This window comes from Tinamus guttatus, unplaced genomic scaffold, assembly GCF_059628265.1.
Source record: "Tinamus guttatus ecotype Peru unplaced genomic scaffold, ASM5962826v1 Tinamus_guttatus_pri_ptg000155l, whole genome shotgun sequence".
Lineage (NCBI taxonomy): Eukaryota > Metazoa > Chordata > Aves > Tinamiformes > Tinamidae > Tinamus > Tinamus guttatus.
In genome coordinates, this window is record NW_028288689.1 from 5,340,570 (window position 1) to 5,368,014 (window position 27,445).

Consider the following 27,445-nt stretch of genomic DNA (forward strand, 5'->3'; position numbering starts at 1 on the left):
TTGGAACAGGCTGCCCAAAGAGGTAGCATCTCCTTCCTTGGAAATATTCAAGATCTTCAGAGATCCTTTCCAACTTAAAGGACATTTTGTGACTCTCTGCTCCTAGAAGGCAGGCTTTAAGAACTACATATTCCTATTTTCCCAAAAAAAGATCTAAAAGATTTAAAGTACTTGGACTTCATCATTAATGTCTCACTCAGAGAACAGGATTACTTGTGTAGTTCTGTGCACCACAGCATGAAAATCAAACAAGAGCATTTAGGATGGTAATCCCCATAATCATTCTAAAGTCAAAAAGCTCAAAGAGACAAAACCCTTGTGATAGAACTAAACAAAATGTATCCAAATTAACCTGTCCAATAATGCAGGAGTTCTGAAATACAATTCCTGGAGAAACAACTACTGAATTCTTAGATGTTTTGCTTAACCAAATACTCCCATAAGTCTTCATCAAGAATCAAGAACTGCTAAAAATCAAACAAATAGGGCACAGAAAGAGTAATGTTCAAAGCCTCTGGTGTTATGTTTAGTGCTAATCAGCAGCTCCAAGTGAGTGATGGTTACACCGCGCTCCCAGTGTCGCTATCCCATTCACTTTCTTACCAGCACTTTTAGAAGCTCAAGAATTCTGCGGCTGCAGAACCTCTTGTCTACTTATGAGACCCAAATTTGTTTTTCCGTGAGTTCTTCTGGGTCAGTGACCTACTATGAAAATGTTTTTGATGAAACCAGGCTGGTTTATTATGATATCGTTAAAACAAACCTCTTTGTTATGCAGCCCTGGTCAGACAGACTAATGCAAACCAAAACCCATTCACTGAAGCATGCATCCTGCTTTCTCGCAGGCTGCCCTTTGCCTCTCCGGCACTTTTCCTGTGTTTGGATTCCTCCTGTGCAGGCCTGTTGACAGAGCTGCTAATGGTTTCCTTCAGAGAAGAGGTGCCAATTTTTTTTTCATGTTTACAAAAGGAAAAAAAGGTTCACCCTTGCATTAGCAACCATCATCATAATAAAAACCCAAACACTTGGTTGTGCAGTGGTGGCTGAGAAATACATAACTATGTAATTATCTCCTTCAGGCAGACATGCTAAACCATGAAACTTCAGGATATTAGGGCCCACAGTACGTGAACAGCTAGTGGGCACAGCCCTTTTCCCAAATGTGTGTGCTTAACTAGAAAATAAAACTACTGAGGGGCAACTTTACACATCTTGGAAGAACTCTTGACAAGTGGTTATTTCACCTCTGTAAAATCTCCACTATTCACTAAATAGCCACCACAGGGTTAGAAATTGAAAGCTACTTTATCATCTTAAAGTGGAATTCAACAACAGCCTCATAAAAACAAACACTCAAATGAATATATTTCTGGTTCTCCTGATTTACTGAAACATTATTTCACAGGGCATGGGGTGAGGGCACGAGGGACAGCACGAGGATTAATCTTTGAACTAGTTTTTATCACCAGGCTTAAAGGATTCCCTGTTAAATGAAAATGCTCTACCATAAGCAAATTCTTCAGGAAAGGTCTATATACTCGTGGGTCAAGCAGCAGGTGTGCAGCAGACCCTCAGGAACTTAGTCAATCAAGGCACGCATTTGATCCTTTTTACATATTATCTCCATTTTATTTCAAGATATTTCACACATGATGTAGTTCATGCATGGTACTTATCAATAGTACAAGCATATGAGATAGAAATTCTGTCTTGTATGTTTGTACCTGTCGTGTGTGCTACAACTCTGAGAAACAATGTCACTTTTGATGTCTAGTAAGCATTACTAGACCTATGCTGATAGATCTGGGCTGTGGCCCAAGTTTACCAAATTGACAGGAGACAGTTAATCTGCACTTATTTTTTCAGTCCTGATTCTCAAGCACAGCAGTGCTTCAGCATTTTGCTTTTGCAGCAAAGTGACAGTCGGTTGTATTTTTATTAGTATAATAGAAAAGGAAAAAGTAATTTTTAGTTCTTGCTCAACTGGTCAGGAGAAATATAAATCATTTGGAGCATACAACCTGTGTCTTCATATCAGACAGCTGCATGTTCTGCAATACCTGAATGATTAATTATTTCAATAAAAGGTAAAATAATTTATATGCTTAGAATAAAATAAAAATCATTTAAATAAAGTATTGAGATCCAAATGCCAGTTGCCTCTTACTGCTGAGCTAACACCAAGATCACATATGTTTTATGGCTAAGAAATCTGGTGGTTGTTAAAGTATGCAATGCCAACAGAATGACAAACTAAACATACTCGATGTTAAAAGCATTCTTACTCACTATAATCTCTCTGTGATGTTTCTGATTTTTTTTCTCATCTTTCCTTGTGGCGGCTTAAACTACTTAAATTTTTCAAGATAAAAATGGAGCTAATTTGAGTAAGACACTGAGCAGGACACTGACTTTCTGCAAAAGCAAAACCAGAGCCTGGGGTGCCTCTCAGAATTACCTGCCCAGTAAGTAGGAATCAGCTACCAGCTGGTTTTTACTTTATAGGCTCTTTTCCACCCGTCTTCATACAGTAGAGACGCTTAGAATTTTGGTAACATGGCCTCAAAACACTTCATATTTTGACTTTCTAAAAAGTAGTCTGAATCTTTCATTTCAAAGATTCAGTGCCATCTCATCCCTATGCTAGAACCTTTGAAGAAAATCAAGAAAATTTCATGAATTATGTATTTAACTACAGGCCAAACTTGTGCTTCAGTTGTTGCTACACAACTGCACACTTTGAAGGCGCACTGTCCTGTCCTGCATTTGGGACCAGACGCCTTCCTCAAGTTGCAAGGATTTGTGCGGGCATCACAGGAGCTGTTCAATTGTCAGAAAGCTTTTATGGATGGGGACCAGTTGTCATCACAGGGAGTGCGACTCGGTAGGAACAACGAACAATGACAGGTTCTCAAGGAAAGGCTGAAGTTACAAGTTATGAAAAAACACTAAATTAACAAAACTCAAAAAGGAGAGTAGCGTCTGAATATATGTATCTGTGAAGGACAATTTATCATTACTGGACAGGACCAGCCTATGTACTCAAAATAATTTAACATTTCCCTTAAAAACTGTTACAACTTAAATGATAGAATACACGGTATTATTCACTACATAAACTGGGCATCCGTATGAAACAAGCCATGGTTGAGTATTTTCTTCAATCCTTAGCTATTTCAAGAAGCTTGACTCTATATGGAAATGTATGTACTGCAGATCTTACAGCATTCCTTTCCAACAAGAACAACTTTTGGGACTAGTAGTTCCAAATTCCCCTGCCCCTGCATAATTCTGCATTGACTGCAGGCTTGAATTGTGGGAACAGCAGAGAGAGAGAGAATTCAAATTAATAAATAAATAAATGATCTTTCCTAACCATATCGGGTTATGTCATTTCCAGAAAAAGACTAATGTTTCTCTAAATTACTGGCACTTAAGGAGCATAAGAAAAATACACTGCAATGAAATCTCCTGGAGTAGCCAATGTACAGTATTGACAGAGAAGTGAAGTATGTGAGCCGTATCTTTGGAGCATTTATTTTGGCTGTTTAAGCCAAGAGCAGCACATAAAGCTAAATCAAAAGCAATACAAAATTAATGAGTCTCTCATTCCTCTCAGGAGTTAATAAAGGTCTGCTGGAGCTGAGATGGCACTCAGGAAGTGACAACCTGTCCATGTCCCCCCAGGGACTTCCTGACACGGACTAACCACGCTTAGGCCACCCATATCTACTGGTTGGCCCTCACTGCTGTTTTGTCCTGTGTGATTCTGCACAGCTCAGCAAAGTAAGAATGGCACAGCCACCATCTGCATGTGGTGTAAGTTTCCACCATGTCTCATACACAAAATTCATATCTATTATTTTATCCTTTACACTTCTCAGGGCAATTGCCTGAGGTTTGGGTCATTCCTCAGAGGAAACAAGGCTTGCTACCTGGTGATGTGACGGCAGCCCTTTCTGGTCAGATACCCCATGGGAGGTTCTTCGTGGGGTAGGTTGGCTGCAGGACTGTTAGATCTCTCTGCTTTAGACATAAAAAGCAGTGGGACCTTCTGAAGCATCTCAGCCTCTCTCTGTGAAAAGGACAGCTCTTTTCTAAAGCTGGCAGATAACGGGCAGCAGTAAGTAATAGCATAAGATTAGAAAAAGATGATAAAAGCAACTTGACTTTTTACAATATATGAAAATCAGAAAACACCCAGTATTGGAACAGGTTGTCCAAGTCCCACAAACACCACCTAGCTCAGGATGCCATCTCCGACTGTGGCAATACACAGATGCCTCCAGAACATCAATACGAGCACACATGATAATCCTCCCACCAGCTTCACCTGCTTCCACCATTTTCCTTAGACTTCCTAGAGACTTCTTAGCTGGATGGGGTAAACAATTTAGTGGTCCTCCATGGATCTGTCTTTCATGAACACCCAACCTCCCAATGACCATCTGGGCCCTTACTTTTTCTTTTACTAGTTTTGACTTTTCAAGATGTTTTTCCCCCTAGTGAGTTATTTTAGACTTACGTATCCTGAATTGCATCTACTATTTTATTGCCCAGTAATTCAGTCTCAAAAGGTCCTTCTACAATTCCTTTGGTCACTTGGATGGAAACTGCACGTGAATCTGGAAGACGGTGTGAGGGTCAGAGATGCAGGCTAACAGAGGGAGTCTTGACCTGCAAGGTTAATAACAGCTAACTAGCAGTGAACGAGTGAACCAGTATGATTTGCTCTTTAAAAGGGAAGGGACAAGACTAAGGTCTTGCTCCCAGTTTGGCCAGACAGATGAGTCAAGCCAGTTCCCAAAAATTCTGCTTGACTGGAAATAAAACCTGGGGCTAGGAGCACTGATGAAACAAATCACAAAAGACTCTACAGAGTTTTAAGATTGTATTTAGAGAAACGATCACAAGCTCCAAGAATGAGTCATAATCATCCCAGGTTTAAAGTTAAGGTGTTATCCAGCCCATGAGCACCTGGAGACGACACTCTTGCCTTTTGGCAGAAAGGAAATTCATCGGCAAAAACTGGCTTTGATTTAGCTACATGCACAAGACAGCACAAGAGCCCCGCAGTGAGACACCAGATGTGCAGGGAATGGTAAATTGCTCCCTTATTACAATGTATGAAAAGATGGCACAGAGCAGGAGACTGCAGCACACAGGCTAGCGCTGCACAAGACTGCATGGGGCAACGAACAGGGTGGAAGAAAGGGAAAGAAAAGGTAATGAAGGAGCCCAGCAAAGCTTATGGTGACCCAGCTCCAAAAGAAAAGTCAGAAAAGCAACTCTTGTGCAGATACCTACAAACCTGCACAACGCCACAGGAAGATGCAATACATCAACACAGAGTTAACACAGCTTCACCACAGGAACATACAGGCAGCCTACTTTTTTCTCCAGATGAATATTCAAAACCAAGAACTGTTCCTTGCTCTCTGCCAAATAGGAGGGACTGGTGTGCAAACAACCTCTCGCAATGTCACTTTGAGACAGCACTTCTCGGCCTTGAAGGAACAAAGTAGACACTGGGAGCATGATCTCCCACACCCTGCAGAAAGAACACCTGAGGTGGTGGGGAGATTTGGGGTTCCTCTGGCCTCCTGCTTCTGAGTCACAGGCAGGAGTGGGACAATGTTCCTGTATGACAGACTGATAAGGGAACCCACAAACTTAGCAGGTGTTTGAGGACACTGCCGCCACTCTGCTATCAAGGGCAGAAAATTATGCAGGTGGATCCCTCTCTTAAGCAATAAAGACAATACTTCAAGACTACCTCAAGTAGGAGACTTGCAGCACCAAAGGCCAACATGATTTTTGAAGAAAGTAGTAAGGTAGCACCCATGCAAGTTTAACCAGGTAGCCACTCCTTACACATTAATGATTTTTCAGTATATTTTTCTGAGATAGTCTGAAGAGAAAACCTTGGGTGAAACCCTAAAACCGAGCTATAGGAATGGTATGGGCTCCAGATAAGGAATAAAAAGGTTCTGCAACTCAGTAAAAAGAAAAATGAAAAGATAGAGCTTGTCTCAAGCAAAGACATAAAGAAAGGGAACGGGTGTGCTCCATGCTCCACGACCATGCCAGAGTCAGCCAGGAATTTGTCCAATTCTAGTTAATCATTTTGGACTAATTGTAATGCAAACAGTCGTACAGACACTCATTTAAAAGACTGTTCTTGAAAGCATAATGTAAAAGTTGGTTTTTTTAAACATCAGCCACAGTCTATAAACTATGGGCCAAAAGTTTAACAAACATCAACAAACCATTACTTGAACTTGTGGTCATTAGACAACACCAACAAGGAGCAAATCCCTCGCTCATAGAAGAGGGCACCACAAAACCTACGTGCTAGTTTTTCTTTAGATCTGGAGAACAGGGCACCACCCTAAGATGTTACGACCTCAATGTCGCAGCACAGTGATGCGATAGCCTCAAGTTTCTTCACCTGGCTCCACTTTCCAGACATCCCCTCCTCGAGGGCAAGGCCAGGCCAAGCGCTGTCCAGGCCCCACAGAGCACGCAGAAGGTCCCGTCCCCACTCCCTGAAGGCTCCCGGGGCGTTGGGCAGCAGAGCTGGTACGGGCACTACACCCACTTACATGTGGTAGCTTGAGAAGGAACAGGGAAACACGAAAATAATGAAAATAAAATAAAGTCGATTAAATATTAGAGCACAGCTTTTTAGTGCTTTGTTCTCTGGCATTTTTATATGAAGCATTTTAGGATCACTGACTCCAGATTATTTATATTATCTATAATGTTGTAGGGAAATGGAAGCAAAGCAATAAAGCTCATTCCTGAAAGGTCACACTGAAAAGTGTCTTATTTACAAATGCATATGGTTTCTTAAAGGAAGTGTCATATAGGTGGTTCTAGAAAAATAACTGCATACACTGCAAACCTTATATAAACAGCATAGATCTGTCTATGCTGCCAAAGATGTGCAATAAGCTTTTGTTTACAACAGTAAAGAACTGTCCAATGCACTTATTATTTCGCCTACTGCTCTGAAGCACTTAGCAATCTTTCCACTCAGCATGTTAATTATGGAAGATGCTTTTTGTATTACATGATTTATTTAAAGTCTGCTCAATCTCAATTTATGAAATCCAGATTGTGAAGCATCTCAAAACAATTTACTCTTCTTCTTAGCACCTTCAGTCACTAAGAGCAATTTTACAGTACATTATGCCACATAAATATATTTTAATGCCTTAAGCATTTAGGAATCAGCTTACCAAGACTTAAAATACAGTAGCATCTCTGCAGTTAAGGGTCATATTCAATTTCCATTTTGACCTCTTAGTGCACAGAAAACCAAAACCAGACAAATATATGTCAGAGTTCAAATTTGGCTTTTAGCGTCTTCTACCTCAACACCTAATTATTTTTTCCCAGCTTCGAAAAGATTTTATTTGGCCATGCTTACACATTTCCCCCTCCTCTCCCCTTAAAAAACAACACACATTTTTAGTGTTTTCAGATGTGGAGCTTTTATGCCAGCTAAAGAGCCTAATCTGAGGCGAAAGAACCAGCCACCGGCCAAAGCCCAGTCTTTTGAAGATAATAAAGCTAAGTGACAATTTCTGGCAGTTGGCTGTGGAAAAAATCAGAAGCACTCAGTGTCTTGTATCCCGCCCCATTTTTCACAGAAACGTGTGACATCTGGCTCCTGAAGAAATTTCAGTTCATCCTTTAGACACATCAGTATCCCTCTTTCTGGTACCTCCTTGCATATGAAATTTCAAGATTTAAGATAAAGGGATTACCCTTTATCTTAAAATCATATGCAGCATTAACAGCAGAGCATACAACTGAAAAGCCAAAGCTCCAAGCATGCTTTCCTGGGTCATCTAGGACTGTTTGTATGGGCATGTGCATGCTACTTCAAACCTCAGAAAACAAGAGCAGAAAAGAGGATCCAAAGTGAGGATTTCAGCTGTTAAACACCAGGAATAAGCTGCAGACAGCTAGAAATAAAACAATTACACCATTTTTGAAATATTCCTTGTATCACGAGGCACAGGTGTTGCTCTAAAACCATCACACTGCAGTTGGCAGGCAGGATGCACCTCAACACATTTTACAGCTGGCACTCTCGAGTTGTAGCACAATATTTACCGTAGGCTCTTCAACACTTCCTGGCCGTAGGCACGCGTCTGTCCTGCAGAGCCCTGCAGGGACATCAGCCAGTGACACGGAGAGCAGAGAGCAGCACAGCCCCGCGGGCTCCGGGGCCGCTGCCCGCAGCTCCGTCACTGCGGGCTCAACGGCGGCGCAAGCGCGGGGTGCAGGCTCTGGACACTGGGTAAATCTACTGAGGAGACCTATTCCTCACTTGGCTTTTTATGGTCAGCTTTAGTACAGCTTTTTATTTCGGTAAAATTACAGGCACTCATTGGACATCTGGACCTATTTCCAGTTTTCCCTTGGACTGATCACCGCTAGATACTCCCATTAAGTGTGTTGGTGCACGAGTTAGCAGTATTCAACATTTTTGAGTCTTGGGCTCAACCACTTAAGCAAAAATATACCCGATTTTTGCTTAAATGTAATGATTCAAACCCTGTTTATTTGGAAAGATGAGTAGAAATAAGCCACAAGAGCAAGTGGCTTCTACCTTCCACATGATTTCGCTTCTAAAGTTTGTCACCTTTATCTTACCATGCTTTAAGTGCATCCTTCAGGTGATAATTCCACACTTCATCAAGCTAATACACAATTTTGACAATACTCTGCTCCATATTTAAATAACACCTATAGAGGTTCTACTGATATTGCAAGCATTAGACTCCCAACAAAACAAACCCCACATGGTAACCTCCAGAAGCTTTCCATATTGTAAACAGGAAAATACACTAACTTGTTTTTTTTTTTTTTTTTTTTTTAAGAAAAACGATGGAGAAGGATATAAAAGACAACACATTTCACACAAAAAAAAAATCTGCTCATTTCCTTAATAATGATGCCTGGGCTTTGAGAGCCACATAAGCAAAACTGTATTAAACTAAAAAAAAAAAAAATTACAGTCCATGCCCTTTCAATAGTGAGGAGAAAATTTATATATTATATATATATTTATATATATATATGTGCATGCAAGCTTGTGTGTGTGTAAATATAAAATTTCCACTGCTATTTTGAATAAAAGACCTTTTTCTATGGTATTTTGGCAGTATTAAAAGCTACTCTTGTTTTAAAAAGTCTGACCCAATGCAGTTGTTTTGTTTAAAAAAAGAAGTTAACAGTTACTTTTGCATTCACTTCAACAGATCAAAAGCCAACGTTATTCCAAAGTCTGAGCAATATAAGCAAATTTTTATTTGTTATTTGAAAGAAATTAAATGGAAAAAAGCCAAGCATTTTTTAATTCAACCATCATACTTTCTTCGTTAACATTTTGCAATGTTTGACAATACTTAATAAAATAGCTTCAATATTACCTAAAATGTTTCAATTTAGCCTTTATAACTTATGCCAAACTTGCACGTTTCGTTCTCCAAAGCCTAGTGACTTATAGCAAAAAAAGCAGATTTATAGTTACATCCTAAAAATGATTTAGGCTAAAATACCAAAAGGCTGCAAGATTCCAGGCCTCCCTTTCATACTACATTCATTTAGGAAATATTTTAATGACAGGCAATCCTAAAAGAGAAGCAGAGATGCAGTATGTTTAACAGGCCAAGTTAAGAGTTCACACAGGAAAAAAAACAAACTGAGACTTTCAAACATCACATACTTGAGCAGATACTATTAACAGGATCAAATTTCCTAACTTCTGGTTTCACAAGATACATTAGCTTTGTTCCTTAACAGAGCAGTCCCTACAGAAAAACAACACATTAACAAAACACATGGAATATTTATCATTTCTGGTTACTAATAGCTGGGCTTTGGAGATTCCATCCCCCAAAACTCACTTCTTAGTTTGGCTCAACCTAACTTTACCTAAAACAGAGCTGTGAGGGGAAAAAAAAAAAAAAAAGAAAAATCCCTGCGTATAATGAGCTTAAAATTAAGAACTAGTATTTAGGCACCCTCCCTCAAAGATAAGCTAACCTGAGCCATTTTCTACAGCTATGCTTGATTTCTCAGATATTAAGCTGGTTATTTTCTTACCACCCTGAAGTGTGAAACCAACAGCTTAACTACCATGGCAGAAGTCTTGACCTAAAAGGCCTTTCTTACAAAATATAGGTATCGGATATAGAAAAAAGGAAAGGTTACAATCAGGATTTAAAACTCAGCCACTCAATTCTTGTAAAAGGAGTTTTGTAATCCAAGGCAAGAAAAAAATAAGTCAACTCTTTAATGAGACCGACGGACCAGTTAAATGCAAACAAAATCCTGAGATCTCCTGAAACGGTTTTGCCCAAGGTACACTCAGTACTCCAGATTTTTTGCAGAAAATCACTAGTATCACTTTGATACTATAAAATCCCTCATCAGCAGTAAAACCACTGCTTGCAGACCACTGTGATGAAAATTTGTTACAAGACCATGTTGTACATTTAACCCAGGGGCATTCCAAGCTGCCGTGCCATTTCTGGTCACTTACCTATAAGAAAGGGTAATTCCCACAGGTATTTTAGTACTACCAAAGTTCTGGTTCACTCCCCATCACAGGGAGACAAAATTAATCCAGCTTCATGACAGAAAGGCCCTTTCCCCCCTTCATGACTGAAACCAAACACCCAACTAAAAGCAGCAACTGGATTTTAATAAGCCATGTCCTTAATAGTCAACACTTCTTTCTTTTTCTTAATTGCTAATCAAAGCAGGAATCTGCAGAAGTGTTTAACACACCAAGCCTAGTTCCATGCCTTGGAAGTGCTGATAGCAGTGCCATTACACATGACTAAATCAAATGGAGCCAATCAGAAAATAAAATAAAAGGCCCATTTAACAAAATGTCTGGTTGTCAAACAGAAGACACAACCACAGCTTTTGCTAGCATTGATCAGGTGACTTTGTTTTTCTTTTAAATACACGAAACTTACTCCCCAAACACTGAAGTGACCAGATAACACCCTCCTGATACCTGGCCACACCAGGATGTTAACAGCATTTGTGTTCTCTTAGCAAGGAATAGCACATTTTATTTCAAGTACAAACTATCAGTGTTAGTACATACTAAGTCAAGTGTGCTTAGAAAGAAATTCATTCATGGCAGGTACCCAGTCCTACCTCTTTTATTAAAGGAAGTTCTTTTGGCATTCATGGAATACAATGAATAATCATTGAAACCAAGGCAGAAAAGAACTCTAGATTTTTAATAGGCATATAAATAGAGATACTTACAGCCGTTCAAGTTGCTTTAGATCTTGAAACGCTCCACGTTCTATCACGCTAATCTGATTTTCTTCCAAGTGTCTGCAATTGCAGAAATACGAGTTAATTTTAACACAACAGAATAAAACTTTTCCCACTTCTCTTCACATATGCTATACAGTGCTTTTCATAGGAACACCAGGAACAGTTATAATTTACAGTTATAACAGTTATCAAAGAAATCTGGAGTCAACAGCACTCCCTTTCGTGGTCACCCACAGGAAACGGAGCTCTCCTCGATTTTATTTCTTGATGCAAACCGCCTCCAGGCCGCCCGGACGCCGTAACCCTTTTGGTGCCCATGCGCTTGTGGCCACAGCCATGACTAGGAGGGGGCTGGTCTGGAAGCTGCTTGGCACGCGGTCAGCAATCCTAGTTTATGTGACGTCATGACGGAGGGATGACGGACTCCAACAGGCAATAGCAGGGAACCCACGTGCAACAGCTTTGGTCCAGCTCTGCGTTCTGCAAAGCTCTCAGATTTGCCCCAGAGGAAACCTTTGCCACCCCTTTTCTCCCGTGCGCTCCCTTCACGCACATCCCCAGAAGCACTCTGAGGTGAGGGCCACATCTCTGGGCCCTCTAAATGTATTTAATGTGACTTCAGCTGCCTAACAGACCAGGAAGAACTTCACACGTGCTAAGCTTGGGCTCAAGCAGGTAACAAAGCCCTTCCCCTCCTGCCAGTCACCCTTCCCAGCCCAGCCTTGGAGCCGTCTCCAGGGAGTCCTCCCAATAACACACCAAAGTTGTCAGCACAGACAGCAAAAGCATCCTCAGGCAGCTCACATATGGGGGGCCAGAGCGTCAATTTTGCTCAGGGCCAAAAATTCGTATTTCATCACTGACTTGCCCAATTTGAACCTTCCCCTTTGGCCTTTTCCCTTCATATATCCACTTTGGAGTAATATCTGTCCCCGCATTTTTGCTCCACCCTGATAATAAGCTGATTAAGTCTATTACCAACAAATTTCTTCATCAATCACTAAATAGCTTAGACAAAATTTGGCTTTGCAGGGTAGTAAAAGCCCTAGTCCAAGCACACATCAAGTGCTCCCAGTGCAGGGGGACTAGCTCCCTGGTGCGTAACGTGAGTTGGAGCTGGAGCGCTCTGCAGCAGGAGCGCCGAGCTTTGCCTCGCTGCTGAGCAGTGCAACACGAGGGAAAATCCCGAGGAAAACACGCTGCTGCTTTCCTCACCAACGCTGCTGACCAAGACACTGCACTGAAACAGCTTCTCTTCTCTGTAAAAATGTTTTTAAACATTATCTTGCTTATTTTAAAAACTAATATTGCCTTGAACTCCTGCAGGCAATCATAGGTATTGATTTAAACTGGAGTCATGCCCATTTCAAAGCTCAATTTCAAAGAGCTTATTAGACTTTTATGAACTAGTTTTCACATAGACAAACATGAAATTCTTTTCAATAATCACAATGACACAAATATATTTTAACATTATAACAAAGTTGCTTATTCTTCATATATTAGAAGACTATATAGCGTATAAACCTGCAAGCAACACAGGAAAAAAAATCAAGTTCAGATGGTAGTTGCAGATTTTGCGTGTTGTTAAGGCCTGTTAGTATCAGTGAGGGCTGTGGCATGTGGCCGTGCCAACGCTACAGTCAATAGCAAAAAACTCAGTGAAACCAAAACAACCACTGAGATGAATAACAGCACATTATCTGCAAAGAGGATTTTAATAAAGACTTCCAAAATGGTATTGAAAGCTGGGCAGGACCCAAGAAAGTCTAAATGATGGAGATGAGAAACCCAACACAGGAAAGCAAGTCCTTCCATGGATTTGAACTACACAGGACAGCTTGTTCCAGAAGTTTTAAGGTAATAGTAGCAAAGACTTGGTTTTTCATTGACAATGTCCAAGTCTTTCATGAACTGAATATCACTAAATTAACGCTCATTTCAACAACTGCAGTTTTTAGGACTTAAAAATGTGCTGAAATGAAAAAACAGGAAATGCAGAAGGCAATCATAAGAAATAACGTGGGAATTGGAGAGGATGTGTGTTTTTTAACTTCTATATCAGGAGATAGCAGTGCCTATTTTTTTGTTGTTGTTAAATATTTCATATTAGACTAAAAATAATTTGCAGTTTTCATACAAGTCCTACAGCTTTCAAATATTCTTAAACCAAGTTATATTTCAACTTTTATTAACAGGACTGTACCCTAAGGTGGCCTAAATCTGAGAGATCCATTTGCTACTGTCAATATAGTTTCACTATAAATGACTAAAGCCCAAGTGATTCTAAAGCAAACCAAAACATTTAACACAGTACTTATTAAAAGCCAAGCAATTAAACAGCTGTTTAATATATTTGTATTAATACATGTCTAGAATGACAGACATGCTTACTAGCAGCCTAGAAGAGTCTATCAAGAAAGTCAAGTTTTACTCACAAGACACGGAGATTCTTCAGTCCTGCAAAGTCAGTCTTTGTGATTCTTGTGATGTTATTTTTTTCTAGATCACTGGAGAGAGAGAAAAAGGAAAAAAACAAACACTGAGCATTCAGGCAATGTAAGTGATAGCAAGATTCAGTCAGCAGAAAGTAACTTCATCAGTGGAGCACTATCAACAGCTCAAATTGCAAAAACAATTTTGCCATTGCAATTTCAAGCAGCAGTTGAGCACTCTTGACGAGTTTTGCCTCTTCCCATTACCACACTGCCCTTGTACAAGTTTCTGGCAGCAGTGCTTGTTCTACGCTTCTTTCTCTCTCAAGACCCCAGTTTCCTAAAGCCTAAATACCTTAAGGCCCGGCTGGTGCAACAGAGCTGACGCAGCCCAGGGCCCTCCAACCCCACGCGCGTCTGGCCTGCGGCTGGGAGCTACTTGCTAGTCCCACGCCCAAAGGAGAAGAAAAAGGCAAAATTCAAGAACAGCTTTGGGTTTTTTTCAAGCTTTCCAATTAGGCAGCCTCTTCATAGGTTTTTTTTTTTTAATTGCGGTTTTTAGAAGATACTGTTAATCATGCTGACCTGTTTCTCATACGCACTCTCTCTTTGCTAATTCTTTACTTTCTTCTTCGCTTACCCTCCCAATTTCCCAACACTTATATTGTTCACCAACACAACTCTCTTGCAGGGTCATGTACTAAGCATTACCTGCTGCACTGCTTCAGTATCAGCTAACTCATATTCTAGATTCCAGCCTAAAGTGACATCTTTTCCATGACAAGGAAAAGCCACTGCAACCAGATGCTGGGCTGCCTTCTTTTCTGCAGCTTTTTGTTGCAATGAACATCCCAAAAATACAGCAGACACTATTATCTAATTTGCGTCTTAATAGACATAAGAACAAAACACTCTCTAGTTAGAGTTAAACTCTATTTATGTCAAAATTAACGGAATGTATTAATTTATACTCCATGCAAGACTGGAGTCACTAGCACAGCTCTAAGAACTAGGGTCTCTCTCCTCTGCATTTGCCTTTTTGTTGTCCACAGTCACTAGTGAAAAAGACTGCATAAGAAAAACTAATCATGAGGCCTGAAGTCTACTTCATAGAAAAGCATGAGAGATCACAAACTGACCGTAACAAATAGAGGCTTTACCTATTTATTTCAGTTTTACCACAGCGCAACATGAGTGTGCAGTGAGGTACACCTCTTCTCTGGTAAGCAGGCTTAATTTCCCTCCCATTTCAAGTAAAATTCAATAAGACAAAAAGCAAGATTACCGGATTACGTTTATGCACGTTTGGCAATCGCCTGAAACCTGCACAACCCTTGACCCTGAAATAATTTTGGAAATACAAATGGCTGTTCTTAAATACTGCTTCAAGCTGAGCATTTCTGGAGGTATAAAAAGGAATTCAAGGAAAAAGTAGGACCAAGAAATTCCAGACATACCTTCACTCTTAGGCTTGCATTTTGACAAATACTGCATTGAAGCTACCCTAGACAGTCATTTAAGTTCCCCACAAGTACAATTATAAACAAAATGGGAGAGCCTTTGAAGTGCTGAGAACATTTTAATCACTTGCAATCATTCTCAGAGCATCTATAAGGGGGGACTCAGTGCTGGCCAGCACAATTCCCAGGCATTTTCCATTGCACATGTATTTCCATACAAGGCACTCAGGATGACTGCTACTTAAACCTATCTTTTTTCACTTCACTCCAGGTCCTATCAGTCAGAGAGATCTACTACTACTTAGAAGAAATATGTGAATGTTCAAGCATAAATTATTAAAATGCTTTCAGTTTTATTTTCAAAGATCGTTTTTTTCTCTGCCACCATGAAGTTATATTCCTCTAAAGCATTAAATAAAAAGCAATTGTCATGGTAACAAACTTCATGTTTCTAAATCACATGGTCAAAGAAAAAGACAGTCATGTATTTTGAAACTTAAGCATGTTAAAAAGTACATTTTCCTTATCCAGAGGAGAAACAGAAGCATCCAGCATCCAAGACAAAAACTGTTCCTATTCCTCAACACACCTAACTGCAGTCTCACCTGTGATTCCTCCCTAAACCTCCCCCACAGTCCAAGAAGGAATTAGCTCCTTTTTCTCTCCTTTTAGCACGTTGATGCTTCCCTAGAAATCTCTTACCAAAACCTAAAAAAACAAAAGCTGAAGTGAAGACAGTGCTATGCCACTTGACAACTGAGGTTTGGCACCTTGGAGCAGAAGCTGATAAAGATGATGATTCAGCTCTCAGTTTATGCTGACAGAAACCTAAGCAAATATGTCTACAATACTTACAACCAGGGACAAACCTGTTACAGTTTGAGATCTTCGCCTTTTGGGAACCCAACTTATATTTGCCACAAAAACAGACTACAGAAGAGTTATTAAAAAAAAAAAGCCTGAAGTCATTAAAATTTAGGTCAATAATTCTAGTAAGTCTACACACTCCACAGTCAGAAATATTTACTTCAACCTGCCACCGAAAGTGGCAGTTCCATGGACACGGGTACATACATAATACTTCTTCCACTCATCTTTTTCAAACACTTGCTATCATCAATCCTAGTGTGAATCTTTCTAATGGATAAATAGAACATTAATAAGATTAAAGGCAATTAAGGAGTATGTGAGCTGCACCAGAGTGCAGACAAGTGTTTGTTTTGTAACACTAAAAGGCCATTTCTGATGCTTATTTATAAATGTCAAACTGCTACTAAAACTCAAGTGACAAAATGGCTTAAAAAATGAATAAACTAAGAGTCAGTTTAAGTGTCTTAATGCAGAATATACCTAAATGATGCAAGAAATAGATTCTCTGGTCCAGAAACAACATTTCTTATCACAGATAGGAACTAATGCTAATGGTAAGGAGACAAGGGAAAAAAATCCCACTACTTCAGTTCTAAGAACAAGCAGAAGAAATACAATATTTGTACCTTCCTTGAGTCAGATATACTTTAGAGAGAATAACTATGGGACACTTCCATTGCATGTTGCAGTTGCTCTCATCCATTTGTACTTTTTCATCTCTTGATGGAACCTCACTTCTTTTTGAAGAATGCCCTTGACTCGCTGCCTACACTTCTCTGCTTTTCCAGCTTTACTTGTGTTCTCACTTCAGTTCTTCTATCCGGGTGCATCGGTAGCTCACCAGGGTGACCTGACTGCAAGAAGCATTGGAGAAGTCCAGACAGGCCCAGCTGCCCAGGGCAGCACGGTCCCCGCAGCACAGCTTTAGAGCCTTGATTCTCAGTACAGTTTTACTCAGTTGAAATAGGTCTGTGTAGAAACACGTTCCTATCACAGATCCATAGCAAATCTTCAGCCCCGGGCTCTTCCTCCCTCCAGCCTGTTAGAGGCACGAGCCCCAACACACGAGCTCCAGAGGACACAGAGCTATTCCAGGCTCTCCAGCCTGCAGGGATTTGCAGTGCTCTGCTCTGGGAAACACTGATACAACTTCTTCAGCAGTACCCACCTCAAGATTGCTTTTTCTCTACTCCTTTAAGAGTTACACAACCCCTATTTGTACGCAGTCCTTAAACTCAACCATTCCAGGAAATCTTTCTGCAGGTTAGTAGCCAAGTCTGACTACAAGTTTCCTTTTGTGAAAACCTAATTATTTGGACAATGCTCTAACTACAATAGAACCATCTGACATGAAGTTCAGCTTTCCTTAAACTGTTCAGTATTTTTTTGATAACTGCCTTCTCTGCTTCAAAAAAGAGCCATCCTCTCCTGAGCCTTTACCTGTTCCAGGAAAGGCCTCCCTTGCAGGCTGGGTCTTCCAGCTGAAGAGAAGGGATTTAAACCTGGATGCACTACATTACCTTTCCTCCTCCTGCTCACAGCAGGGCTAACAGCGCTGCTGAAAAGCCGACTGCCACAGGTTAACCCATGAGTCATTAAACTCTGCAATTGTGAAGTTACTGATCTCTTGCAGACGTTAGTGGTTTACAGCCCGTGTTTGTGGGCAGCCTAATATTTTATGTTTCCTTTATAAAAAGCCTGGCAGCTGATTATGGGCTCACTAGTGGGTTTCAAATACAAAAACCTAAACCTTCGCATCTCGTCTTAATTGGCTTTCTAATACATCACTGTACAGGAGAACTGCTGGAAGCAAGAACAGAAATGCCTTTGAAAAGATATCATTGGGGTCAAAGACACTGAGAAATTTATGTTGTAATCCTAAAGGTGAATTTATGTATATCCATTTCTACAAATGGCCATGTGCAGATATGTTCTAAGATAAAAATCATGTTGGGCAGAATTCCTGCCTTTTCCGTAATATAGGCGGCACTTTAGGTAGGTACTTTACATCTCACACCTATCTCACTCACGTGAGCACGAGCCCAGTTACTGCTCTGTGTCATTTCACGTTCAGTAACACTGTCCTAAGAGGCTCTGAGAAAACTCCATCGAGGAAACTAGGTCTCCTCTTCCAGTCTGCCAGCAGCACTTGGTACCACTCACACACCACGAGGAAAAGAAACGGAGATCTGCACCAGTTGCAGCAATGCTGTTGGTACTAGGCTTCTCCTGACATTTTATTTCTCATTTTAGCATACAACATGTTAAAGACAACGCAGGCGTAGTGACAGCTTTGAGAAAATAGACACTGAAGCAATTAATTCAGTGGGAATGGAAACATGAATTAGAGTGGAATGGTACAAGACAGCATGAAAATGAGTTCAGATTGAACTGTTAAAGTGAGCTTTACTCATAAACATGTCCTGCTATGCTCTAATAACTATTTAATTCAATACACATTTTGTAGATGCTGAAGAGCAAGTCACACAGTGTACACACTTATTACAAACAGGGATGTTTGGAGTAACTGGAGCAAGTCCTGCTTCATAGCAAGAATTCCTCTGAATTGCTTCATCTTTCATTCTTCTCTCAAGACAATCTACTGAACCTAAGCCAGATATTTAAACATTTTAAAATGTCTCCAGCATTCTCTGGAGCATGTCATTACACAGCTTCAAACAGCATTAGAAGTGCATAGATTTCCTCCGTTACATTGCTTAAACAAATTTCAGTTGACAACTATTCTGCTGAGCCATCAAACTCTTCCAGAACATCTGGATACTGTTCATCTGAAGCCTCACCCTCATCCTTGGAATTTATAAAATTTATGACTTGAGGAATAAATCCATTTGTCATATTTTTATTATACCATGTGCTAAATTCACAGGACTCCATATTCCATCTTCTAGACTTATGTACTTTGGCAAACACATATACCCATCCTTAACATCGCTGAGCCTGTAATTCCTTAAGATACAAGATCGGAATCGAGTTTGACAAACGATCAACAACACAATAAATATCACAAGTTTTACAGAAAAACCAACAACCAAAAGTAATCACATGCTGAATTATTTTTTCAATCTTAAGCTCAAATCAATAACTCGATATGTATACACAAATCCCAGTTCTTAAACAAAACTCCAAGATTCATATACACAAGGATGCAAAAATTCAAAATGACACCATCACACTGCAGCAATTCCTAGCATTCAGATGTCTCTCTTCTCTAAGATTTCTAGTCACAGGACGTGAAGCCCTGATTTAGCTTCTGTTCCTGCTAATGAAGTTGGGGCTGTTTGTGTTGTGTATGGCTACCAAATACCAGCTCCAATACACACTTCCATGTCATGATAAGCACAAACCAACAGAAACTCTGCTGCTCTAGAAAGAGCCTTGGCCAAAGCAACACCCAACGCAGCCTACATACAAGATTCATTTCTGCTCATTTCACTTTGGGGATTTTTGCCTCCCACCAAGGGCTGCCTAAAGGCTGCACCTCACCTAGAGTGATGCACTTAGGAATGAATAAAACTATCTGTTCCCTAAGAGCAGGTCTGAAACCAATATGAACCTAGAGGTCACATTAAAATAATTATCAACTAGGATATGGCTCAGGCAACACCAGAAAGTTTCTGAAAAATAGAAAAAAATATAATTTTCTTATAAATTTAGCAGTGACATTTTTGAGAATATTGTGAGTATACCTCTCTGTGGTACTTGTCTTCTCCATTTGTAACACCGTACAAAGTATTTATTTTAAAGGATAGATCAGCCTGGCAGTATGCACATTCAAAAGGTAGGAGCCAAAGTTCAAGCAATAGTGATTGAACCAGGATTCCCAAATCTGGAGAACTGCTGCTGTTTTACATTAGCCCCATTCCTGAAAATAACTCAAGCCGCAGACGAGCTCGGGAAACGGGGCTCCGATTGCTCCACCAGGACATGGCTAAAGGCCTCGGCCGACCCAAACCACCTGCTGGGGTGACAGCCGCGTCCTCCCTTCAGACCTTTCCTGGTGGGTTGTTTCCTCAGCCCCCAGTTGCTGGCAACCTCAAACACCAACACCAGAGCTGCTGCAAACCGGTGCCGTCCCGACAAGTCAACCAGTCCCTTGGGCAGCTCCTGCAAGCGCAAACACGAGGAGCCCGTCTTCATGGTAGAAAATGCTCCCTGCAGAGCTGGGGGCAAAAAGCTCTTCAGTAAAACTCATCTGTCTCTGGGAGGACTTTGGTGCTTAGCTTGGTTACACACTAATGCCGTACCCGTTAAGAGAAAAAAAAATACTAATAAAAAAATAAAATTCCCTTATGCATGGATGTATCCGTTTCCTGTACGTGGGCTTTTGGCTTTCTTGTTCCCCACACACCCTGTATCTGTTTTATTTTAAGAATTTTCCAGCATTTCTGCTATGGAGTTAATTTGGCTTTAATGGGTATAGATTGCCACTAGGCTCTTAACCTTAAATGACTGTAATTCCCCATAAAGGCCCTTGGCACTTCTCTTGGGCCTCCAGTCCAAGAACTTCAAAGTCACCGTGCTCAGCTCCTCGGTTATAACACTGCCCCGGAGCCCTCTGGCAGAACAATCTGCATATCTTGAGATTTAACATATTTTCATCTCAACTTAAGCAATGCAGGAACTCAAGACTTGGGACTGGATTTTATGCAATGCGCAAATTCCCTTAGTTTCCAAATCACTCGCTTAAGCATTAACATCCCTTGCAAAGACAAAGACAGGGAAAAAAGAAAAGAAAGCTAAATCAAACTCATCTAAAGTAATTTCATTTTTGTGAAGAGTAAATTCCTTCTTTAACCAAGACAGCAAAATGATCGATCTTCTAATATTCATGAAAAAAATACTTGTTTACTGACTTCTAAAAGTACCAATACTCTCTGAATATTTCACCTGACAATTTTAAGGATATTCTACATTTCCAAACTAATTCTGAACTGCTTTCTTCAGGTAAGATCTGCATCCAGAGATGACAAGCACAAGCGATTTTCCTGACTCTCCAAGTTGAATCCCTCCTTCCCCCTCTCCTACATTCTTTGTGCCTTTCTTACTTGCGGTTTTCAACATCACACTTGATTTGATGGAGCGAAGTCGAACTGTTTCACAATGTTTGCTAAGTGAATTGTACATTCCAGAAAATTCAAGTTTTTTTTTTTCTAAAAACCATTAGGTGTCTACACAAACATTTGCTCAAGTTACTGAAACGACTCATCCTTATAAAATCATTTTGCAGCGAGCTTCATCTAGAAGCTAGTAACTACCGCAAGACCTTCTTGGAAAACGTCTTCTACAAAACAAAGTTAACGCTAATTAGGAATAATTCATTTTCAACTTCTAACAATTCTCACGAGCAATTAACTCAAGAACGTCCCACGAAAAAAAAAAAAGAGAGCTTATGATTAGTCCTTATCTACTGGTGGCTTTTCATGTTATCTATTAAAACTCACTACTCTGAAGGACTGTCAGCTTCTGTTTGAGATGCTTTTGCATTCTTATCACTGAAACTGGCATCCAAGATGCACGTTCCCCTTACCGAAAAACCATCGTCTTTGCCTTAGGGCCTTATTTCTCAACATACACTTCCATTTTTGGAAAACAAATGCTTTATCTTTGTTCTAGAACTTATTTGTTTCATTGCTATCCCTCTTGTCTCCAGCTTGCCTCCGCACTGTATTTATTCAGCAATTTCAAAAATGCAGAATCACTTCCCTATAGGACTTCCTTAAAATGTGTTACCTCATTTCTTCCCAACTTCATTCCCGAAGCACCTTCCCTGCCCAGCTCTCCATGAGGAAATGACAAACCCCTTCTCAGCACTCTGCAACTTCAGAGCAGCTTGTAATTAAGGATATAAGTTCTCACCTCACTAAACGATGTTGTAACCACTACCCAGTGATGTAACCACTACCTCCTTCGCCACCTCTGCAGAGAAGAAAGGCAAGATGAGCAAAGGCAAGCAGTTTCCTCCAGCTTTTTCCAAAATCAGCACTTTGAAAGTGTACTTAACATAAAGCCTCCCCAAATGAAACAAAACTGCTATACAGACAAAAGATAAATTTGGGAAAAGTCTCTGAACCAAAGGCCCACTAAAATCAAGGCAAAGAATGTATCATGACTGGCAGGAATGTCGCCTGACATGACACACCAGACATTTGAACTGCTTTCAGGAAGCAGTTTTATTTTTCTTCCTAAAATTGGGTCAATTTTAGCAACATGATTCCTCCATATCTGCCACTAAAGAGAGCACATCCACACATATCCAATGCCTTTTTCCATGAGCTTTACATCATGTAACCACATCTGCTACATCAGCTTTGTGCCACAGTAACTGTATAATCGTTATATTCTACAGGGCATCAAGACTGTTGGCAGATTCATATTCTCTACTCTTCACTATTTACTTAATGTGAAGAAATAAAAAATAAAAACCAGTAAAATAAAACTAAACTGTCTACTCATCTCAATTGAGAGTTACGAGTTTCTTCGATCAGCCATCCTTGACAGTATAATGTGTTTCAAGGAACAGGATCACAAAATTCCTGTGAAATTTCTTCCATTTCAAGGTGATCTTTGGGGACTCTCCTCAGGAAACCTGAGGGCAGGAATCAGAAGCCTTTGTACTTTGGGGCAGGTTGTTTGTGGAAAGGCCTTTTAAAGTCAAGGTTTCATATTAGGTGACTTCTCATATATGAAATTGCATCTCCTGCCAATGCTGAACACTGTTTTTGCCAGGCAGGCAGCTAAGCACTTCACTCGAGCTGAAAGGCTGCTAGAATATCCAAAGCAGAGCTCATCATTGGGCAGTGCACCTGAAGTGCTCATCATCCAGCAGCGCCTATCGAGAGCAAGACCTCAGTGAAAGCTCTCATACAACAGCACAGTTTGACTGAACTGACTTGGCACATGCAGTTTATGTGATCTGAGAAGGCAGGGAAGGATCAGAGCTGTTCGCACCTTTTACAATTATCAGTTTTATTTATCAGCATCTGCCTATCGGCATGTGTCAGTAATACTATTAACACTCTGATTTTGTACAAATTAATTACCCTGTTTCTTAACAGCAGTAAGAACAAAGGAAAAAGCCCAAATGAACGAACGGGGAGCAAGGAATCGTTCCCTAGCTAGCTATCAGCATGCACAGGAACGCACCTATGCCTCTGCTTTCAGCATATTATTTACTTAGCCGTTAAGAGCCTGTCTCTTGAAGCATTTCATGGGAAAGCTCATTCACAGAAACCACCTACTCCAGCACCAGCCATCCCAGCTTGATGGAAGCCAGCGCCCAGAAAAGGCAAGTTTGGAGCCAGACATAAAAACTGCACGTGGCACTGCTGTGATGTGGGAGAGGAAAACCCCAAGCTCGCTCACATGACAATTCTCATTTACCACCATCTCTGTCCTCATGACTGGCAACATCATTACTGGAGCTCAGGATTTATTCATACTAAGCCTTGCATCAATGGAGAAGTCTCCAACAGCTTTGAGAAAAGTCCAAAAAAGCTGATGAACAGAGGCAAGCAGATCATCATACTGACTGCCCTCAACTCTACAGCACCCTAACTTGCCCCATTTACTTTTATATGACATCACACATTAAAAAAAAAAAGCCATTTTGTCAAATGATGTGTTTTGTTTTTTCATGTGGACAGTTCCTTGCATAAGCACCAAAACCAAAGAAGAAATAAATCTATTCACGAAATGGAGTTGGTCAGCAGGGTCCAGCTGGTCCCTGCTCCTCGTTCCTACCAAGCACCTTCATGGGCTCTTAAGAAGGGTTATTAACCAGTTAATAACCAGCAGTTCATCATCCTTCCTCTCACCTAGACTTGGGATGAAATAGGAGACCTGAGCTGCCTCTGCCAGTGGGACAGAAATAACTGGGAAGTAAAATAGAGAACAATTCTGGACTGTTATAGACAACCCATCTGCCTTGCTTTTCAGTGTGAGGTCTGTATGTCCGATCCCAGCAGAGGGGACTACAGAACCCGCACAAAACACTACACACAGAGGGCCAAGGTCTCTCCAGTCAACCCCCTACAAACGGCATCACTGCTACATGCCTTGTACCCCACAGCGGCAGGAACACAGCTCCATGAGGCAGCCTGGGATGTATCAGCTATACGAATGCGACTCAGAAATCTGCCTCTCCCACGCGTGATCAGTTTTTGAGGGTTTTCCTTAGTAACCAGACAGTACTTCCCTAAGGCTGCTCTCCAGCAGGCTCTTCACCGCAAGCAGGGAGCAAGTCCGGCCGGCTCCAAAGCAGGAGACACGAGCTGCTTCCCAAAAGTCTAGTCCATGTAAGAAGCTAAGGACTCCTCTGCAACAGTACTGCAAGTTTTAAGGAAAGGATTGCTAACAGCAATTTTGTGATCAAGACAAATTCTGAAAATGATTTACAAGTAAATTTTTGAATGGTTTTGGGGGTTACTTCATCTTAATTAAAGCAACATGTGTCACGGGGAAATGAACAAAGGAACCGATTTAGACAGTGGATTTTCCTCACCACTTGAGCTGAACTGGTGGCTATCGAAAATTTGCCCTTCACAAGTGACAAGAGAGGAAAGAACGTAGCCACTGGTTAAAATGGTTTCCCACTATGTGGACAAAACTGAATTAAGGTCCTGGCGGGCATAGTAGGGGGAAGGAACCAAAACAAAAATCCCAGATAGAAAGGTGAAAATCTGATGATCCAGCAATCCATCAATCATAGGATTAAAAATATATATTGCAGCCACCAAACAGATGGCATAAAACTGAAATACATTTATTCTGACAGAGATAACTGAGAGACCAGCTTCAGTTGTAGAGGGAGCTAAGTGTCTGGCAGAGAGGTAAGAATCAGCCTCTTGAGCCCTATCTTTTTCTTACTATTTTCTAGAGATAACATAACCTTTAGAGCTTGCCTAAAATTCACTCTGTGAGTATAAGATCACAGACCCGGTCCCTTATGTAAATAAGCAAATCTGTTATTTATTTAGTACCATTAGAAAGGAATTTCTGTTGTTGACAAGGCCATTTCTCAATGGGGAAGAACAAGTTCTTTCCATGCCCGAGAGCCATTCAGTGTCTTAAATGAGGCATCTGACTGCCAACATTGAAAGGAGATCTGAAAATAGCGAGAGCAATACGGGTTTCTGGAGAAAAGGCTTTAAAACTCCCCAAAGCAGAAGTGCTTGGGCTACATTGCAGCCACAGTGCCTCCGAACACAGCCCTTACCCTGAGGATTACTGGGAGAAAAAAGGTCAAACTGGTCCAGCCACTCAAACCCTGGCAATAAACCTAAAAGAGGCTGGAATGACAATAGCAGCCCCTGGGCCAAGGCGCAATGTAATGACGGAGCTCAATCATCAGGGATGAACAGAAACCCCTTATCAGGCAGGGAGCAGAACGGAGCGAGGAGGCAGCCCGAGTCTATCTCAGTGACTGCACAACAGGACGGGGCACAGAACTGACCATGACACTAGTGTTACCATGATAACATTGTCTAGATAACACTGCTCAGGCATGCATCCTCAAAAGAGCAAAGCATGGCAAGATAAATACCTTGGAAAGCTTTGCCACGTATTGCTTATAGTCACCCTCCCTGCCACCGCCATGCACAATCTGCTAGCATCAAAACAGCACCCTGGGCCGTACTCACAAATTTGCTCCAGTCGTAAAAGATGAGCCACAGTTGAACAAAATTTTAATACTGAACTAGAGAAATACACTGAGCCGGTATCAGTCTGCAGTTACAGAGAACAAATAGGCTAAAGGAATGAGAGGTACTGGGTTACTTATGAAGAGCATTCCACCATCTCTTCCAAAGGTTAACAACACCTGAGATATTTCAATAGTTCTCACTTTAAGATGCACAGTGAGACATATCCCAAGACCTGCACTTCATACAAATCACTTGGGTGTTTCAGGTTAACTTAAAAAGGAAGACAGATCTTTTATTGACAAAGATTTTGCTACAACATAGTATATCATGGGGCTGGAGGCACTTTTGAAGATAAAAGAGGGTGCAGAAGGTACAGCTTGCATTGCTCATACTGAACTTGAAAGGTTTAGTTACGCTTTGTAGATTTGGATATAGAGAAAGTGGCAAGTAACATTAAAAAAAGACAAAAGAAGTCAGGAACTATTGCGGGGGGGAAAGTTTATTTTTTAATTAGATATATGCTAAAAAGACACAAATTTTACTGCCTTGCAGCACTACTGGATGCTCACTGCAGTCGTAGACCAAGAGGGGGTGAAGTGTGGGGCACAATTCAGTTCAGGCTTCAGAAAATCCACGTGAGCTCTACAACCACCTCAGCAGGTGGAGGACGCGGAATAAACAAAGAGCATCACGGCTGTGGCCGAGGAAGCATTTCGGTTCGACGTGTTTCTATCTGAACCCAAAGCAGAACAGTTCTCCGCTTGATCCCACTGAAGCGGACACAGGTCAACATGTTTGCAGTACTTAAGCAACGGCTTCCGCCCTCCAACTTTGTTCAGGCACCATTAAGTCTGCTAATCCAGAAAAATTGATCCCACCAGGCCAACAACTGGCAAAATGCTATTTGAAAGAAAGATCAACTGCAGCAGCACAGCAACCATCTGTACAGGACTGAAGAAAATGCAGACAAGCTAGGCCTACTGCAATATACTCACACTTCTCCACGCACACACAAGTTTCAAGAAAAAACTCAAAGCAAGACCTATCACTATATCCTAGGACTACCAAAGAGACAGCAGCTGTTCTTTGGAAGGACACGGTTTGTTCCACGTACTACTTCTGCATGGATCAACACTCAAGTGGAAAAATGACAGTACAAGAAAATGAAGGGGCTCACGGCGGTTCACCAAAATAATCTGCATTAAGTGGGTTGCTCAATCCAGACTCTTATCCAAAACTGAGAAAACAGCCACAGACCACAAGGCAGCAACCAGCACTAATTATCCAAGTTACAAAGGCTAATATCATCCTCTTTCCTGTTGCCATCACTGAGAAATTGAGCATCAGTTGAACACTGCAAGACATTCAGTCAAGCACAGCTAGTCACTACGGAACAAGCAAAGGGAAATCGCACATACAAATCCAAGCAACTCAGCTCAGTCTTCCCAGGATCCGCACTTCTGATAGCAAATTCTGGTATTTTCTAAACCAAAACCACGTATGTCTCCTCCTTGGGACAGGACCAGGGCCCCATGCAGGCCTTTGGAAGCTGTTCCTACCAGGATGAGGAGGGTAATGCCCGGCGGGAAGCATTCCCGAAGAGCACCGCGTCCACGGGAGAGTCATACAGCTACATCCGCGTGTGCTTCACAGTGTGCTCTGCAGCAAGACGGGAGCTTTCAAGACAAGAGCTTAG

At 41.1% G+C, this 27,445-nt stretch overlaps 1 protein-coding gene across 1 annotated transcript in view; it reads right to left on the bottom strand.

Annotated features, from left to right (window-relative positions):
* Positions 1 to 27,445, bottom strand: part of SLIT3 (slit guidance ligand 3) — a 353,962-nt gene that overhangs the window by 322,225 nt on the left and 4,292 nt on the right. The window contains exons 2-3 of the mRNA XM_088522712.1: positions 13,761 to 13,832; positions 11,308 to 11,379 (exon numbers count right to left, since the gene is read on the bottom strand). Coding sequence (XP_088378838.1) covers positions 11,308 to 11,379; positions 13,761 to 13,832 — 144 coding nt within the window. The remainder of the gene's footprint in view (positions 1 to 11,307; positions 11,380 to 13,760; positions 13,833 to 27,445) is intronic.